At 42.7% G+C, this 20,263-nt stretch overlaps 1 protein-coding gene and 1 long non-coding RNA gene across 8 annotated transcripts in view; both read right to left on the reverse strand.

Moving 5' to 3' along the window:
- GTF2I (general transcription factor IIi) overlaps nt 1-20,263 on the reverse strand; it is a 110,953-nt gene that overhangs the window by 28,453 nt on the left and 62,237 nt on the right. For all 7 annotated transcript variants that reach the window (XM_032254924.1, XM_032254921.1, XM_032254923.1 and 4 more), the window contains 6 exons: nt 11,856-11,966; nt 10,493-10,558; nt 5,767-5,950; nt 3,376-3,434; nt 1,534-1,605; nt 379-562 (listed from right to left, as the gene is read on the reverse strand). In XM_032254924.1, coding sequence (XP_032110815.1) covers nt 379-562; nt 1,534-1,605; nt 3,376-3,434; nt 5,767-5,950; nt 10,493-10,558; nt 11,856-11,966 — 676 coding nt within the window. The remainder of the gene's footprint in view (nt 1-378; nt 563-1,533; nt 1,606-3,375; nt 3,435-5,766; nt 5,951-10,492; nt 10,559-11,855; nt 11,967-20,263) is intronic.
- LOC116534531 lies at nt 7,612-8,428 on the reverse strand. The gene is made up of 2 exons (XR_004261771.1): nt 8,235-8,428; nt 7,612-8,147 (listed from the first exon to the last, which is right to left on the reverse strand). It is a non-coding gene; the product is annotated as an uncharacterized LOC116534531 (long non-coding RNA).

Below are 20,263 nucleotides of genomic sequence, written 5' to 3' on the forward strand. Positions count from 1 at the left end.
ATCCAGCTAATTTTTGTATTTTTAGTACAGATGGAGTTTCACCATGTTGGCCAGACTGGTCTTGAACTCCTGACCTCAAGTGATCCTCCTGCCCCGGCCTCCCAAAATACTGGGATTACAGGTGTGAGCTGCCATGCCCAGCCTTCATTGCATTCCTCTTTGTATGAATCCTCCCAAGGAAGGCATTCTTGTTAGACACAATTTTGCACATCTGATGCTTACACTAACAAGTATTTGTTGAATAAGTGAATCTAAACATGAATGCCTTCATCGTAAATATAAAATAGTCATGATGAGGTAAACAAAAGACCCATCTTCATCAAATTAATCTGTTCTCACGGAAGACACTAAAACTGTTTCTTCAGATGATTGGCTTACCTTTTAATAACAAATTTAATGCGATTGCCCACTTGAATGATTTTTTCCAGCCTTGGGATTCCATACCATGAGGGACTTCGGAAAGGAATGTTTTCTGGTAGTCCTTCCACATACAGATCATTCGGGTGTGCCTCAAATTTTTGGTACGGAACAGCCTTGGCTTCGGTGCTCCCCAAGGCTTCCGCTAGACAGAATCAAAGCAATTCGGGAGACGACATTTGTATTGAAATCAGATTTTAGTACAATCCAAAGCAAGGCACAGGTCAATTTTTTTTTTAATTGAAAAAACTCTAGAAACATATTTATTAACTATTGAATAGACTTCATACAACAAAGACAAGTAGAAATGACCCATCATCAACAGCCAGATTTTGGCAGATTTCAGTGTCCTGGTCCTAAGACCATCTTAATAGCTCTGAGAGTGTAAACGATTCAGCTTTGTTTTTCAGTATCCTTCAGAAGAAAAGAGAGAAAAAAGATCACAACAGACAATAGGGAACATCACCTAAACACTATCTGGAAGCGGCCTTTGATTACTACCTGTTCAGGACCGTGACAACCCTCCTCCACTGGCCGCTACAAACTGACACATTTCAGGACATTCATGTGTACTGCAATCAGGAAGCCAATGTTCTATACCCCTTCAACCTCGTGAGCATGCCATTTTAAGGAAATAACTTTCCACAAGGAATTCATGGAATGGGGGCCGGGCATGGTGGTTCACACCTGTAATCCCAGCACTTTGGGAGGCTGAGGCAGGCAGATCAAGTGAGGTCAGGAGTTCAAGCCCAGCCTGGCCAACATGGCAAAACCCCATCTCTACTAAAAATATAAAAATTAGCCAGGTGTAGTGGCATGCACCTGTAATCCCAGCAACTTGAGAGGCTGAGGCAGGAGAACTGCTTGAACCCGGGAGGAGGAGGTTGCAGTGAGCTGAGATTGTGCCACTGCACTCCAGCCAGGCAACAGAGCACAATTCCCTCTCAAAAAGAAAAAAGAGAGAGAGAGAGAGAGAGAGAGAGAGAGAGAGAGAGAGAGAAAACTGAAGGTGAGTCCTATTCACTGTATTTACTTTCCTAAAATAAAACAACATTTAAAAAAACATTACTCACTATACACTGTAGTTAGAAGGGATTAAAAAAAAAAAAGACTTACCAAATTTTTTGCAGAAAAGCTGATCCACCATCTTTCTTAATTTAGTGATTCTGGCATACCATTCTTCCTTTACTGTCAAAATAACAGTAATACAAGTTTTCTCAATTTAATGGGTTTAATAACTTTCATTATTTAATATTATTATAAAATGGTAGGTATTAGTTTTTCTTTTAATGTGACTAAAATTATTTCCAAGATTCGTGGCTGGGTACAGTGGCTTACACCTGTAATCCCAGCACTTTGGGAGACCAAGGTAGGGGGAATCACTTGAGATCAGGAGTTCAAGAGCAGCCTGGCCAACATGGTGAAACCCCATCTCTACTAAAAATACAACAATTAGCCAGGTGTGGTGGCAAATGCCTGTAATCCCAGCTACTTGGGAGGCTGAGGCAGAAGAATTGCTTGAACCCAGGAGGTAGAGGTTGCAGTGAGCTGAGACTGCGCCACTGTACTCTAGCCTAGGCAACAAATCGAGACTCCGTCTCAAAAAGAAAAAAGGCAGAATAATAAAATTATCCCTAAGATTCTAGAATGTGTTTATTCCTAAAACAATGTAGACGCTGTACAAAAAGAACAAAATGAACCATCCGATAAACTAGAAAAAAAGCCAGAACAGCTAGAGGGCAACATGTGCTACAGGAAGATCAGGAATATGATCTTGCTGGCAATCCTTCCATTTTAGTAAATGTAAACAGTGTGATTCCATTCTGTCTTGTCCCTGATCCACTCCACGCCAGAGCAAAAGCAAGCAAGGAAATCAATTCTATTTCTATTTCTTTTAAAACACATCTAGGCCAGGCGAGGTGGCTCATGCCTGTAATCCTAAAATTCTCGGAGGCTGAGGTGGGCAGATCACCTGAGGTCAGGAGTTTGAGACCAGCCTGGCCAATCTGGTGACACCCCTTCTCTACTAAAAATACAAAAATTAGCCAGGCATGGTGGCGAGTGCCTATATTCCCAGCTACTTGGGAGGGTGAGGCAGGAGAATCGTTTGAACCCAGGAGGCAGAGGTTGCAGTGCACCAAGAATGTGCCACTGCACTCCAGCCTGGGCAACAGAGGGAGATTCTGCCTCAAAAAGACAAACAAACAAAAAAACGCATATCTAACAGGCCAGGTGCGGTGGCTCACACCTATAATCACAAAACTCTGGGAGGCTGAGGCAGGCAGATCACCTGAGGTCAGGAGTTTGAATCAGCCTGACCGACATGGAGAAATCCCATCTCTACTAAAAATATAAAAGTAGCCAGGCATGGTGGTGTATACCTGTAATCCCAGCTACTTGGGAGGTGGAGGCAGGAGAATCGCTCAAACCCGGGAACTGCAGGTTGCAGTGAGCTGAGATCCCACCACTGCACTACAGCCTGGGCGACAGAGTAAGACTCCATCTCAAAAAACAAAACAAAACTAAATACATCTAACAATCAAGGGGTGATATAAATGGCTCCACGATCTAAAAGGAAACCTTCTTATGTCCTGTGTATCATGGAAATTCAATGAATGCCTATTCCATTGACTCATGTGGACTTCATAATAAACTGTTCAATTCATCATGTAGATAAACCTTGCATCAAAAGTAGAAAAAATATTGTTCTTTTAGTTCTGTCTACCCAATAACGCAATATTTGCATGTATTTACAATGGATTAATAAAAAGAAGATGAGTATATTCTTCTAGAGAATATTAGACAGAATTTTGACAGCATGAATTCTCCTGTAATGGCACATAATTAAACAGAGACATACTATTTCATGTGGAAGGTAACACAGGGAAGAAATCAATGTTAAGTGTGAAATAACTATGGCACCTAATCTTCTGATCTGCCTCAAGACCGAAAACCTACCTCCTGAAGCTGGTTTATCAAGCTGTAAATCTTCACGTGTTGAATTCAGAAGCTCATGTCTGAAAGGTGAGAATGAATACTCAATGTTCACTAGGAAATATTCAGCAGATAACCACTAGCACATATTTAACACTAAGTCAGTAAGGCAGGGTTTCAAAACCAGAAAAGATAATCTGGATGCTTGAGCACAACTAAATGCTTTTTTTTTTTTTTGGAGATGGAGTTTTGCTCTTCTTCCCAGGCTGGAATGCAGTGGTGCAATCTCAACTCACTGCAACCTCCACCTTCCAGGTTCAAGCAATCCTCCTGCCTCAGCCTCCCGAGTATCTGGGATTCCAGGTGCCTGCCATCATGCCTGGCAAATTTTTGTATTTTTAGTACGGATGGAGTTTCACCATGTTGGCCAGGCTGGTCTTGAACTCCTGACCTCAGGTGATCCACACGCCTCAGCATCCCAAGTGCTGGGATTACAGGCATGAGCCACCGCACCCGGCCCACAACTAAATCTTAATTTGAGGTTTCTACAGAGTAATAAAACAAAATGATAACTGCAACTTGTCTTATAAGGTGCTTGATGGAGTATGTATCCTCACAGGTAAAGAGGCAACTTTGTGGCGGGGCGCGGTGGCTCACGCCTGTAATCCCAGCACTTTGGGAGGCTGAGGCAGGTGGATCACGAGGTCAAGAGATCAAGACCATCCTGGCCAACATGGTGAAATCCCGTCTCTACTAAAAATACAAAAAATTAGCCAGACGTCGTGGCACATGCCTGCAATCCCAGCTACTTGGGAGGCTGAGACAGGAAAATCGCTTGAACTCAGGAGGTGGAGGTTTCGGTGAGCATAGAATGCGCCATTGCACTCCAGCCTGGGCAACAAGAGCGAAACTCCGTCTCAAAAAATAAGAGGCAGCTTTACAACCCACAGCTGTTCGAAGCATATTACAAAACTCTTCAATGGGATCCTTTAACGTCATATTGTATTCAAGACTACCTTCCTCCATACAGCTATAAAAATAATCATATATTCTCATATATGCTTTAAAAATCTCAGGCCTATGAGGCCAAGGTGGGAGGATCACCTGAGGTTAGGAGTTCAAGACCAGCCTGGCCAACATGGTGAAACCCTGTCTCTACTAAAAATATAAAAATTAGCCAGGCGTGGTGGCACATGCCTGTAATCCCAGCTACTTGGGAGGCTGAGGCAGGAAAATCGCCTGAACCTGGGAGCCAAGAGTGTGCCACTGCACTCCAGCCTGGATTTCTGTGGGAGATGCCAACTCAAAAAAAAAAAAAATCGTGATCAGCCTAGCCAACACAGTGAAACCCCGTCTCTGCTAAAAATGCAAAAATTGGCTAGATGCGTTGGCTCATGCCTGTAATCCCAACTTTGGGAGACTGAGTCAGGCAGATCATGAGGTCAGGAGATCGAGACCATCCTGGCTAACACAGGGAAGACCCATCTCTACTAAAAATACAAAAACTTGCCAGGCGCGGTGGCTCAAGCCTGTAATCCCAGCACTTTGGGAGGCCGAGGCGGGTGGATCACGAGGTCAAGAGATCGAGACCATCTTGGTCAACATGGTGAAACCCCGTCTCTACTAAAAATACAAAAAATTAGCTGGGCATGGTGGCGCGTGCCTGTAATCCCAGCTACTCAGGAGGCTGAGGCAGGAGAATTGCCTGAACCCAGGAGGCGGAGGTTGCGGTGAGCCGAGATCGTGCCATTGCACTCCAGCCTGGGTAACAAGAGCGAAACTCTGTCTCAAAAAAAAAAAAAAAAAATACAAAAACTTAGCTGGGCGTGTTGGCTCACACCTGCAGTCCCAGCTAATCAGGAGGCTGAGGAGAAGAACTGTTTGAACCTGGAAGTCGGAGGTTGCAGATCGCACCTGGGAGACAGATCGTGACTCCATCTTAAAAAAAAAATTATCCAGGCATGGTGGCGCACGCCTATAATCCCAGCTACTTAGGAGGCTGAGGCAGGAAAATCGCGTGAACCTGGGAGGTGGTGTTTGTGGTGAGCTGAGATCACACCCCTGCACTCTAGCCTGGGCAACTGGACTCCGTCTCAAAAAAAAAAAAAAAAAAATCTCAGACCTAAAAACAAGGCATGGATACTATGTTCTTTAGCAAAAGTAGCAGAAAATTGTGAAAGAAAATATCAGTTGCATGCCAATCCAGTGTGAGCGTGCTCATGCTTCAAATGCCAACACTGGCTGACTGATGCAATGCGGGACCCAGATAAATTAAAAAGTGGAAAATACCAACGCATAAAGTCACTCAAACCTCATTACATATAACCCTGGTAGTTAAGGAATATGTGTCAACAATAAAAAAGACCTACTGCTCACAACAGACACAAGAGTCCAACAGGAATCCAAGAGTCTTACTTCTTAATCACAAAACGAATCCTTTCCTTTGCAAGTAATATCCTCTCAAGGCGAGGAATTCCGTAAGTAGATGGCCTTCTAAAAGGGATTCCTTCAGGAAGTCCTTCTACATAAAGGTCTTCAACATGAGACTGGAAAAGAGGGTATGGGATCGTCACCGGGCCTTTGGCTTTTATGGCTTGAGCTTTAAGGACAAAAAGAGAAAGAGAGATCATTTAGGCAACATTTGTAGAAAAGTATAATAAATAACTGAATCTCTACTGCTCTTTAACTTTTATAATTTGATCTTTACTTGTTACTGTAGTTGAATCAGAAGAAAAATAGCATGAGGGAAATAAAAAGAACACCAAAAATGCTCATATTCTGATTATCAAAGTCTGCAGTGAAATATCCCATTACTTTATGGCAATGCGGCTACAGCCAGACTTTCTACAGAAATTTTTTTTTGGTGGGGGGATGGTGTGGAGTCTTGCTCTGTAGCCCAGGCTGGAGTGCAGTGTCGAAATCCTGGCTCACTGCAACCTCCGCTTCCCAGGTTCAAGCAATTCTCCTGCCTCAGCCTCCTGAGCGGCTAGCTGGCACTACAGGCGCATGCCACCACACCCAGCTAATTTTTTGTATTTTTAGTAAAGATGGGGTTTCACCATGTTGGCTAGGCTGGTCTCAAACTCCTGACCTCAAGTGATCCCCCTGCCTTGGCCTCCCAAAGTTCTGGGACTACAGGCATGAGCTACCTCGCCTGGCCAACTTTCTACAGAAATCTGAACCATATTACAAAGCCAGAAAAACACACCAGGTGTGTTTAATACATATAGTACTAAATGGAAGAAGCAGTATTTTAAAAATGTAAACATTACTGTAGCCTTATTGGGCTTATAAAAATAATTTCTTTTAAATAACAGAGGCAAGCTGGTTACAGTGGCTCACACCTGTCATCCCAGCACTTTGGGAGGCTAAGGCAGGAGGATCACCTGAGGTCAGGAGTTCCAGACCAGCCTGGCCAACATGGTGAAACCCCATCTCTACTAAAAATACAAAAATTAGCTGGTGTGGTGGCCGGTGCCTATAATCCCAGCTACTCAGGAGGCTGAGGTAGGAGATTCCCTTGAACCAGGAGACGGAGGTTGCAGCGAGCCGAGATAGTGCCATTGCACTCCAGCCTGGGCAACAGAGCAAGACTCCGTCTCAAAAATAAATAAATAAATAAAAACAAATAAATAACAGAAGCAGAAGATTCTCCTGAACTACAAAATTTCTGCTAAGATTTATTTACCCAAGAGTAAAATAATACAGCAGCTGTAAACCGTCAAGAGTGTGGGGAGTATTAAAATCAAACATAAAGGGCCAGGCGCGGTGGCTCATACCCGTAATCCCAGCACTTTGGGAGGCTGAGATGGGCGGATCACCTGAGGTCAGGAGTTTGAGACGAGTGTGACCAGCATGGAGAAACCCCATCTCTACTATAAATACAACATTAGCTGGGCGTGGTGGCGCACGCCTGTAATCCCAGCTACTTGGGAGGCTGAGGCAGGAGAATCACTTGAATTCAGGAAGCAGAGGTTTCAGTGAGCGGAGATCACACCATTGCACTCCAGCCTGGGCAACAAGAACCAAACTCCGACTCAAAATTAATTAATTAATTGATTGGCTGGGTATGGTGGCTCATGCCTGTAATCCAAACCCTTTGGAGGCCAAGGCGGGTGGATCACCTGAGGTTAGGAGTTCAAGACCAGCCTGACCAACATGGTGAAACCCCATCTTTAAAAAAAAAAAAATTTAAATAAATAAATAAATAAATAAATCATAACGAGTGGTCTCCCATCAGAACAGCTCCATTTTTCTTTTGCTATTATTGTGTGCAATAGTCTTATTTCCTAAACATTCATATTTGTACTAAAACTTCAAGTGCACCATGTTATACGCTAGCGTTAAGTTTGAGTTAATGTCCACTATCGTACACTAAACTTGAATATCGTATTTATATGTCACAATGAAAATCTCTCTCCCTAAGGCAATTATCATTCATATTGCTTTGAAATTATAAAATGTGAAGACGTTTTTATAATTTCACAACAGCTGATGAACATTATGTATTGTCTTGTATACAAAATAATCTAATAAATCACCATCACAACAAAAGCCCCACAACATAACCCATTTCACTTCGTGAAAAACACTAACATTTGCAAAAATGTCATAGTAAATTTATAAAACTGTAATAAGAAATTATTTTAATGCAGAATAGCACCAAATAAAGAATAGAATAAAAATATAAACAGGCAGCCTTTATTATATGTATGCCAGGTATTATGTGAAGCACTTTACTGTCTTATCAATCTTCAGGATAGATCTTCAGTTCTCACGACCACAAAAGAGGATACCTTCATTCTCATGGCTTAAAAAAAATAAAAATAAAAATAAAAATAAAAATAAAAAAATTATAATTAAAAAAAAAAAAAAAAGGATACCAGCACTCAGACAAGAGAAGAGGTGTGGCCAGTCTGTGTCCCCAGAGCCTATGAGCTTACCACTAGGTGACAGTGCTTCCAGGTAGCACATGTGGTGAGGTTTTAGCTTCAAAATTAACCAATAAAAAACACGGGGCTGGATGCGGTGGCTCATGCCTGTAATTCCAGCACTCTGGGAGGCCAAGGTGGGTGGATCACCTGAGACCAGGAGTTTGAGACCAGCCTGGCCAACATGGTGAAACCCCGTCTCTACTAAAAATACAAAAGTTAGCCGGGCGTGGTGTCGGGAGCCTGTAATCCCAGCTACCCAGGAGGCCCAGGTAGGAGAATCACTTGAACCTGGAAGGCAGAGGTTGCAGTGAGCCAAGGTCACACCACTCCAGAATCGGCAGTAAGAGCGAAATTCCGTCTCAGAACAAAAAAACAAAAAAAACCACAGGCAAAAAAGGCGTAAGCTACTAAAAAGTGGAAGAAACACTAAGAAACCTTAAGCAAATCACTGAAAATATGATGGAAAAATTATTGAATTCATTAGCAAATTTACTCTAATTCTAGATTTTCATTGAGGGGTAGGTTATATTACTCATGATGAATAAAAAAAAAGTTCATGGGGCCGGGCGCGGTGGCTCACGCCTGTAATCCCAGCACTTTGGGAGGCCGAGGCGGGTGGATCACAAGGTCAAGAGATCGAGACCATCCTGGTCAACACGGTGAAACCCCGTCTCTACTAAAAATACAAAAAATTAGCTGGGCGTGGTGGTGCGTGCCTGTAATCCCAGCTACTCAGGAGGCTGGGGCAGGAGAATTGCCTGAACCCAGGAGGCGGAGGTTGCGGTGAGCCGAGATCGCGCCATTGCACTCCAGCCTGGGTAACAAGAGCAAAACTCTGTCTCAAAAAAAAAAAAAAAAAAAAAAAAAAAGTTCATTTTAAGTTTATTAACACAAATACCATCAATATGGTTTGTGTTTAAATTTTCACCGAAAGCAATTCAGTGAAAACTGTGTATCATACAATTTTACAGCTCGCTAGTTGACGGCAAAGTAAATAGTCATCCAAATAAAAATAAAAATTGCAAAACATGATGTTTTTCACTGGTTGTTACTATTTTTCAGTAAGCATTTGATATATGCCAACAGATGATAATAACCAATTGCTAATGTCTTTCATCACTACATAAAGGTGGCTATAGGGTAGAATAGTATAAGGGCAAAGAAGGAATTGGAATCTAGCGTCAGCTCAGGTATGCATCAAGATAAAAGCAGAGGCCGGGCGCGGTGGCTCATGTCTGTAATCCCAGCACTTTGGGAGGCTGAGGCAGGAAAATCACTTGAGGTCAGGAGTTTGAGACTAGCCTCACCATCATGGTGAAACCCCTTCTCTACTAAAAATAGAAACATTAGCTGGGTATGGGCAGGTGCCTGTAGTCCCAGCTCCTTGGGAGAATGAGGCAGGAGAATCGCTTGAACCCAAGAGGCAGAGGTTGCAGTGAGCTGAGATCAGATCACTGAACTACAGACTCCGTTTCAAGAAAAAAAAGATAAAAGTAGAGACAATAGGGGCATCTCAGTGAATACTGGATTTAACAAAATAGATTAAGTGAAACTATCAGTTAAAAAAGTAATCTTTGGCCCGATATGGTGGCTCATGCAGGTAATCCCAGCACTTTGGGAGGCCAAGGCGGGCGGATCACGAGGTCAGGAGATTGAGACCATCCTGGCTAACACAGTGAAACCTCGTCTCTACTAAAAATACAAAAAATTAGCCGGGCATGGGGGCGCACACCTGTAGTCCCAGCTACTCAGGAGGCTGAGGCAGGAGAATCGCTTGAACTGGGGAGGTGGAGGTTGTGATGAGCCGAGATCACACCATTGCACTCCAGCCCAGGCAACAAGAGCGAAATGCCGTCTCATTTAAAAAAAAAAAAAAAATCTTCAAATAAATCCCCCAAATCCAGAGCTTTGCAATAAATATATAAGTAAATTCCCAAATATCCATGCTGAAAGTTTAAGAGAAATGTTAGCTGATAATTACAGAAATACAACTTTTCCTTAGCTTTATAGTCACCTAGAAACAAAGACTGCTTCTAATTTTTAGACAGACTGTGCTAAGAACCTTACAAGGAGAGGCTTGTAAATAAGTATGGCAAGGTTCATCGGCAGCGCTGGGCTTGCCCACATCACCCCTGTGATGAACAGTAACGCCATTGTGTAAATGCTCACCAACAAAGTATTACAGGAATTTTCCTGTTTAGACATACCATATTTCCTTTCAAACAATTCTTCAACTTGTTTACGCAGATCAGTGATGCGAGCATTCCATTTCTCTGAAAATTGAGCAAAAGTGAATTCTCAATAAGAAGTCCCTACTGTTGGGGGTGGCCCCAGGGTTTTGAGATGACCAAACATGTAATGACTAATTTTCTACATTTGGACATCCCAACTGTCCATCTCATTTTACTGCTTTCCAAAGAACTTTCCCCTTTTTGGTAGTTTTTGGAATTACTAGATTGGCACAAAAGTAACCGTGGCTTTTGCCATGACTTTTAATAGTTTCATGGGAGACTATAAGAGAAGTTTTAACATTTAGCACCTCTTTTTAGCCTTTTGATTTCTGAAAAGCGGGAGGGCAGAAAAGATCAATCAAATTAAACACGACAAAAGGAATGCCATGATAAAGAGGGGTCTTTTGGCAAACTTCCTAAAACATGTCTTAGTTGTGTGGAAATAAGACTTTACAGATACAGAATTGCAACTTAGAATGCTAAAAACAGGCTGGGTGCAGTGGCTCACGCCTGTAATCCCAACATTTTGGGAGGCCAAAGCGGGCGGGGCATCTGAGGTCAGGAGTTCGAGACCAGCCTGGCCAACATGGTGAAACCTCATCTCTTCTAAAAATACAAAAATTAACCAGGCATAGTGATGGGAGCCTGTCATCCCAGCTTCTCGGGAGGCTAAGGCAGGAGAATCACTTGAACCCAGGAGGCAGAGGCTGCAGTGAGCCAAGATCATGCCACTGCACTCTGGCCTGGGCAAAAGAATAAAACTGTCTCAAAAAATCATAATAATAAAAAAATAACATAAACACATAAAAATAGTACGAAAATTCAATTCATATCCAGTCATTGTGACTACGACAGTAGAATATTAAAATATGATTTCCAAAATGTATACAAGCTTAATGTTCCATTTATTCAAAAGATGAATCATAACATAATTTGCCACTAATATCTCATTCAGTCCCTTCCTAGGACACATCATCCATTGGGAGCTCACAGATGAGCAGCCTGAGTGACACGGAGCAAAGGGTGAAACAGTTCTACAATAAAGGTTCTAAAGCTAAGAGAAATAACTAAATGACTAAGTCTCTAGCACTAATCTTGGGCCAAATAATTAATATCAGACAGGACAATGTCCTACGCTTTGGTAAATCCAGACTATGCTTAAACAATGCCTGTTATGTGACTTTCAAAATGCTCCTGGCTTTCCAAAGATGAGATTATAATGCAGTTAACGCAGGCTAACTAGCGCATTTCCCCCTGCAGAGCGTGTTGCAACTTTTATCCGTCACACCGAGAGCCCAGAAGATGAAGGAAAAGGTCACGTATTTCACTGGGAACTTACCAAAGTTGAACTCCCTGACTTTCCGCTTCCCTGCATTGGCGGGTTCTGGGACTGGTGGCTGTGGCAGCTCGTTGGTCTTTGGTCTCTTAGAAGGTGGAGAATAATCATCATCTTGAAAAAGAAATTGGTCATTACTGAAGGAACCGTCTTAAGAGTTACAGCCACCTCCTGGTCAATTCCCTACATTCAAAAGGTGAGTGGGGCTTTAGAGCTGTCTTGAGTATCAATAGTTGTATCTGTACTGTGAGCCTTAGCAGACTTTTTCCTGGTTACATCTGAAATTTTATTTGTTTGGGATGTGTTCAAGTAATACTGCTTTTTCCTGTCTTTCTTCATTATTTTTTAGTTTGCTTCATTTGAATTGTCATTATAAACTTCCCCTTCTCAAATAACTTCAAAATAGCTGTCAAGAACTATATTCTAAGACTTTGAAGAAAAATATTGTAATGAAGATAGCCACCTAAAGTTATACAAATAAGTAAGAAACGGGGGATTCATAAAAGCTTAGATGGAAAAGATATTTAAGCTTATACGAAATGTAAGCATACATAAGCAAGGGAAATTGGATAACTGTATGTTCAAATATTTTTTTTTTCTTTTTGAGACAGAGAATTGTTCTGTTGCCCATGCTGGAGTGCAGTAGTGCGATCTTGGCTCACTGCAACGTCCACCTCCTGGGTTCAAGCAATTCTCATGCTTCAGCCTCCCAAGTAGCTGGGATTACAGGCGTCCACCACCATGCTCAGCTAATTTTTGTATTTTTTGGTAGAGACGAAGTTTCATCATGTTGGCCAGACTGGTCTCGAACTCCTGGCCTCATGTGATCCACCCACCTTGGCCTCCCAGAATGCTGGGATTACAGGTGTGAGCCACCACGCCTGGCCTGTTCAAATACTTTTAACAAGTGCAAAATGAATGGGCTTAAAGAAATAGGGCTGCATTATTATGAAACAGATACTGTTGATTCAGTCACCAGAGAGCCTGTGTATAAAGGAGCAGTCCGCTATTCAAGCGTAGCACACACTCTAGTCAAGACAGCTGTCCTGAGAGTTCCATGCTCATTTCCTTGTGGACACACCAGTAACTCACTCTGCTGTGACGCTTCAATACGCCTGATGTTACCGTTAGAGACCTCTGGGTCAAATCAGCTGCCACTGTCATCTTCCAGTCCCCCAGAATGTCAGGTAACATGCTATTAATACTGCTCAAACATCATCCATTAAATACTGAAACATCATTTTAAGAAATGCCTTTTTAAAAACAAATGTGGCATGGCAAAGAAACTAATCACTGCGTTAAAGACAGTACCACAGGAAAGAAACACCACCCAAGAACAGTCAGCTGTCTTTTTAGATGGGTATATTGTTATGCTTATTTTACAGCTAAAGAAACGGGCTTGGGAATGTTATTTGATTGAACTGTGTTGCCTCTTTGGACAGTGCAGCTGAGATCAGACTGCGCGTGCGTGTGACTCTACTGGCCTACCAGGGTGCTTCTCATAAAGGTAAGACATGCAAATTTGGCCTAATGTACAATGTTGCCCCGGGCAGCACTGGGTCATGCCTACAGATAACTTCTATGTTCCTCAAGGGAAACCTTAAGGGAAGGTGAAAACGCTTCTAGAAGGCGACTGGACACCAGCGCCCCTGCTTACTGCCGTTGAGCTCTTCCTCTAAGGCCAACAGTGACCTGAAATTATTGGCTGACTGTTCCAGTCAACTGGGGGAAATGGTACCAAGGTCACCAACATCACACAAATTCACTTGAGGATCTATTTACGTGCTTAGAAAGACAAAACTGCTTTTGTAAAGGAAGCAAAAAACCATATTTCAGAAAACCATAATCACCGTAACAACTAATGACTATAAAATGTTGATGTGTTGAATGGTACTTTAGAAAAACATGTTCAAATCTAGGGAAAAGATTTCTGATAGAAAACTATCCATCCATCCATCTATCCATCCATCCATCCATCCATCCATCCATCCATCTCATTCTATTGCCCAGGCTGGAGGACAGTGGCATGATCATAGGTCACTGCAGCCTCAAGCTCCTGGCCTCAACTGATCCTCCTGCCTCAGCCTCCCAAATAGCTGGGGCTACAGGCAGGCACCCCTACACCTGGCTACTTTTTTTTTTTTTTTAACTTTTTTGTAGAGACAGAGTCTCACTATGTTGCCCAGGCTGGTCTCAAATGTCTGGCCTCAAGTTATCCTTCTGTCTCAACCTCCCAAAGTGCTGAGATTATAGGCATGAGCCACTGTACCAGGCCAGAAAACAACTTAAAAATGACAAACTCTCTGAGAAATAAAACTTGACTGTCATCTGGGTTTGTATTACTGTAAGGATTAAAAATAGTCAAGAGACCCTATAAATAGATTAAGGTTCCAACCTAGGTAGAAACAATCTGGAAACAGAAGTGTATAAGTTTAAACCTCAATTCTCAAAATGTACTTTTAAAAAACCCTGTTTTCCAACTCTCAGACAGGTTTTAGAAACCCTAAGAGTATTTTTATGCTGGCTTCCCAAGGTTAAAACAAAATACACTCATTTCACCTGTGAATACTGTCAAAGCATTATAAAGTCTTAATATTACTATCTCTTTACAAACATTAAGCAGTAACTTCTAAAGTAAATGTATTTCCCTGATAGGTTAATGTCTCCTAAGTATCCTGATAGATCCTCATTTAAACTGACCCTTCATTGAACGCCATAAAATGAAAGTCGCTAGAGTAGCATGACGTGGAAGGGAAACAGCTCGGGGTGGAACCGAGATCGGGAGCTCCCTGTCCCATGCATCCCAGTGCAAATCCAAACTCCTCACAGCTGAGGCCAAGGGGAGGGGAAGGCAGGTTTTCTTCACTGTCAAGACCTCACTTTTTCAGTCACACAAACATTTTAGAACACAAAAGATTTAATCACATAGTTATGTTTTATGAAGGCAATCTAGCCAAACATAAGCAAAAAAAGTGAAAGAGAAAAAGGCAAATCTACTAGAGTGCTTTTTTGAGGTGACAAAGATTGCAAAATTTTGAAAATACAAGTGAGATCACATTTTCCTCTTCACTGACAAATAATAAAGTTCAATCTGTTAAATGTGAACAAATACAGAGCTGAATGTAGTTTTGTGTGTGTGCGTGTGTGTGTGTTTGTGTGCTTTTGTTTTTGTTTTTTTTTTTGAGATGGCGTCTCACTCTGTCGCCAGGCTGGAGTGCAGTGGCGCGATCTTGGCTTACTGCAACCTCTGCCTCCCGGGTACAAGGAATTCTCCTGCCTCAGCCTCCCCAGTAGCTGGGACTACAGGCATGTGCCACCATGCCCAGCTAATTTTTTATTTTTTAGTAGAGACGGGCTTTCACCATGTTGGCCAGGATGGTCTCGATCTCTTGACCTCGTGATCCGCCCGCCTCGGCCTCCCAAAGTGCTGGGATTACAGGCGTGAGCCACCGTGCCCGGCCGAATGTAGTTATTTTATTGCATTTTTTTGAGGCGGAGTCTCACTCTGTCGCCCAGGCTGGAGTGTAATGGCGCAATCTCGGCCCACTGCAACCTCCGCCTCCCGGGTTCAAGTGATTCTCCTGCCTCAGCCTCCCGAGTAGCTGGGACTACAGGCGCACACCACCACGCCTGGCTAATTTTTGTACTTTTTACTAATAGAGATGGGAGTTTCACCATGTTGGTGAGGATGGTCTCAATCTCCTGACCTTGTGATCCTCCCGCCTCGGCCTCCCACAGTGCTGGGATCACAGTCGCGAGCCACCGCGGCCGGCCAGTTATTTTATTTTGAGACCAGGTCTTACTCCGTTGCCCACGCTGAAACACGGTAGCGCCACTCACGGCAGCCTCGACTTCCCAGGCCCAAGTGATCTTCTCACCTCAGACTCCCCAACAGCTGGGACTACAGGCGGGCACCACCACATCCAGCTAATTTTTAAATTTTTGTAGAGATGGGGTATCCTTATGTTGCCCACACTGGTAGTGAACTGGGGCTTCAAGGAAGCCTCCTGCCTTGGCCTCCCAAAGTGCTGTGATTACAGGTGTGAGCCACCGCACCAAGCTGAACATAGTTATTTTTGATAAAATATCACACCACATCTTCTATTTATTTATTTATTTTATTTATTTATTTTGAGACGGAGTCTTGCTCTGTCACCAGGCTGGAGTGCAGTGGCTCAATCTCGGCTCACTGCAGCCTCCGTCTCCTGGGTTCAAGCGATTCTTCTGCCTCAGCCTCCCGAGTAGCTGGGACCACAGGCACGTGCCACCACGCCCGGCTACTTTTTTTGTATTTTTAATAAAGACGGGGTTTCACCGTGTTGGCCAGGATAGTCTCAATCTCTTGACCTCGTGATCCACCCGCCTCGGTCTCCCAAAGTGCTGGGATTACAGGCGTGAGCCACCGCGCCTGGCACATCTTCTATTTTTAAAATCCTGTTTCATAAACTGATTAATCTTTGGGTGTTTTAAGTCATATGGAACGTGGCATTCAGGCATCAGAATAGCTATAAACTTCACCACATCCTCCATTTTTCTCCAATTAACTCTGTTGCAATTAATTGGTTTTGAGAAAGTATGAAAAAATGGGTTTCCTGACCTAAAATCCTTTCCACAAAGGATCAAAATTACTTTTTTCTCTGAAGTATAAAACACCAACTGCTGGGCGCGGTGGCTCAAGCCTGTAATCCCAGCACTTTGGGAGGCCGAGACGGGTGGATCACGAGGTCAAGAGATCGAGACCATCCTGGTCAACATGGTGAAACCCCGTCTCTACTAAAAATACAAAAAATTAGCTGGGCATGGTGGCGCGTGCCTGTAGTCCCAGCTACTCAGGAGGCTGAGGCAGGAGAATTGCCTGAACCCAGGAGGCGGAGGTTGCGGTGAGCCGAGATCGCGCCATTGCACTCCAGCCTGGGTAACAAGAGCGAAACTCCGTCTCAAAAAAAAAAATAAAGAAACACCAACTAAAGCTCTAGGGCATGCCCTCACACACTGGGCACTGCTGCTCCCATTATTCTGTGGTTTCCACATTGTAAACAACCATGTTTGTGTAACAAGACACGTTTCAGCCGTGCTTCAAATTCAAGCCCAAATGCAAGTGTTTCTATAATCAAAATGTAAAGCTTTTAAAATACATTTTAAGAAAATAACATTTTTTTTTTAGAGTCTCACTCTGTTGCCCAGGCTGGAGTGCAGTGGCATACACCTCCCAGGTTCAAGTGATTCTCCTGCCTCAGCCTTCCAAGTAGCTGGGATTACAGGTGCCTGCCATCTCGCCCGGCTAATTTTTGTATTTTTAGTAGAAAGGTGGTTCACCATATTGGCCAGGCTCGTCTCCAACTCCTGACCTCAGGTGATCTGCCTGCCTGGGCCTTCCAAAGCGCTGGGATTACAGGCATTAGCCACCATGCCTGGCCCCTTTTAAGATATTTTCATATGAAAAACTGCTAATTACGAATTTACAATAGTTATGCTACCCACACTAACAAAAGCACTGTCAAAAAAAGAAGAAAAAAAAGTCTAAAAAACAAACAAAAGCACTCCGCCACTACCTTCAAATCAGCAACACCGTCCCTAGCTCAACATTTGTATTTAAAACACCAGTTTCCTTTTTGCAACATATTAACGAATATGCTACATCTAATACAGGCTTCAGAGCTAAAGCTGTCCATCACTGCATTCTAGCCAGTGAATCAGTAAACAGACTATGTAACAATATCTTCTGATCCTCTTATTTTCAACATGATCAGATTGGTATTGTGTTTCCATACAATCTGACAGGTATTCAAAGTTAAAAAAACAATCAAAGCCACGTACTCCTTCAAAACTGGAACCATTAATTACCCTACACATTTCAAATAAATGGATTCATTCACCCATGGACACAATTTATAGCTCCTCTAAAACTCTTAACCTAAACAATTGAATATTCATTAAAGGACGATTTGGCAACAATTAAAAAAAAAAAAAGATGTGCAAGTGTGAACCTACTCAATCATGTCAATTCCAAAAGTGCTGCAGGACACTAAGAAAAACACAAGAATTGGCCGGGCGCGGTGGCTCACGCCTGTAATCCCAGCACTTTGGGAGGCCAAGGCGGGCGGATCACGAGGTCAAGAGATCGAGACCATCCTGGTCAACATGGTGAAACCCCGTCTCTACTAAAAATACAAAAAATTAGCTGGGCATGGTGGTGTGTGCCTGTAATCCCAGCTACTCAGGAGGCTGAGGCAGGAGAATTGCCTGAACCCAGGAGGCGGAGGTTGCGGTGAGCCGAGATTGCGCCATTGCACTCCAGCCAGGGTAACAAGAGCGAAACTCCGTCTCAAAAAAAAAAAAAAAGAAAAAAGAAAAACACAAGAATTAAACAACAAACAGCAAAACTTGGTGGCTTTGTCTTCAAAATCTCCCCAGAATCAACCAGCTCCCATCTCCCCTGCCACCAACCTGCTGTAAAGCACCCTTCTCTGTGCCCTAGGTAATTTCAAGAGGCTCCCAGGCTAGTTTTCTGTCACAGCTATTCACTGCTCTAAGTCTTGTCTCTTCTTTTGTTTCCCTTTTCTCAACACAGTCACCACATTTCCTAGAAGTGAAGGACAGAAGGTGTCACTCCTATTTTCAAAACACTCCTGAGGATTTGCTACTGAATTACTCACTACTAAATTATGAGCACCATGGCCAGGCACGGTGGTTCACGCTTGTCATCCCAGCACTTTGGGAGGCTGAGGTGGGCGGATCACCTGAGGTCAGGGGCTAGAGACCAGCCTGGTCAACATGGTGAAACCCCGTCTCTACTAAAAACACAAAATCATCCGGGTGTGGTGGTGTGTGCCTGTAGTCCCAGCTACTTGGGAGGTTGAGGCAGGAGGATCACTTGAACCAGGAGGTGGAAGTTGCAGTGAGCTGAGATGGTACCACCGCACTCCAGCCTGGGCGACAGCGAAAGACTCTGTCTCAAAAAAAAAAAAAAAAAAAAAAAAAAAAATCTTAGCACCTGGTACATACAGTGTGCTCGGTATTTGTAGAGGGATTAAATGAACCGATGAATAATATAGTCCCTAATTATATGCAGCAGCCAAGTATCTGCCAGTATCTTAAACACAAATTCCACAAAAAAGGGATGGTAGGCAATTCAACTGTCCATCATAAACCCTACTAAAATATTGAAACCCTAAAAAAGCATTATTCAAATCACAATACATAATTCCTCTGAGATGCCTATTTTTACATATATAATTGGGTATTAAGTGTCTGATTCGCAGCTATAAAAATAAAAGACACAAAGTTTTCCAACACTAACCTCCTCAGTTACAGAGACTCTAGAAAACCTAGTTACCAGCTGCAGTATGCGTGCCATGTGTGCTCATGTGAGTCAATTATATTTGAAATTATTTGCATACACCTTTCAAAATATGAGAAATAAAAAGAGGTCAAAGAGTTTGAATTAGGAAGAGGTAAAATTCATCACAAAATGAATTTACTTAAAATCAGTTTCAGGGAGGAAAAAAAATCAGGTTAAGTAATGAACAGAGAGTTAGGCCACAGCAGGAGGAACAGAGGTAAGTGACTCAGGTTTGGGAAACTAGGCCCTAAGAGAGAACTGCGCAAGAAAGAAACCTCTTTTACACCGTTCTTAGCACTCCGTGACTGCCAGACCTGAAACAATCTCTGCACACATCAGAGATAACATACCAGACAGAAATTTCACCCTAACCCAGAAATGCAGTCATGGTGTTTACGAAAACAGAGGCTTGCGGTCCTGTTATCCCAAGGCCGATTTCCCCAAACCTAAGTCACATTGTTTTAAATGTTTACCACTGACTGTAAGTACACATTAAAATGGCAAAATGGAAGCACAGAGCTTAGGGCACACCAGCGGTGGGTAAATAATGACCCTGTATCCATGAATATGTCCGCATCAGAGTCAAATTAGCCTCTTCGGAACAACACCTAATTGCAAATGAAGATACCGAGGTGAAAACACTGTGGACAATCGGACAGCCTTATTTGATGAGAAAGTTCCTTTTTTTCTCTTCTATCAATGATTTGGGAAATGTGAAAAGAGGTAAAATGAGGAAATTTAGTCGTCTCCAGGCAAGCAGGAATATCTCAATTTCTTTCTGTCCATCTTCTTACTAAGCACAAGTATTTTCCTAAACAAAACTACGATGATTCTCCAGATACGCTTCTGCTTTTAAAGTTGCCTTGTTCTCAACGCAGGATTTTTTTTTTCACTGAACATTTTATATTTGAGATCTTTTCTCAGATTAAGAAAACATTATCAGGATTTCAATGGCTATATACTTTTCTGTTATGAAGACATTCCAAAATTTGATTTTCTAACTATTTTCTAACTTCCTACCATCTGGAAGTAATCTTTTTTTTTTTTTTTTTTTTTTTTTTTTTTTTTT

This window comes from Sapajus apella, unplaced genomic scaffold (assembly GCF_009761245.1).
Source record: "Sapajus apella isolate SASKATOON/1434 unplaced genomic scaffold, GSC_monkey_1.0 scaffold88, whole genome shotgun sequence".
NCBI classification, from domain to species: Eukaryota; Metazoa; Chordata; class Mammalia; order Primates; family Cebidae; genus Sapajus; species Sapajus apella.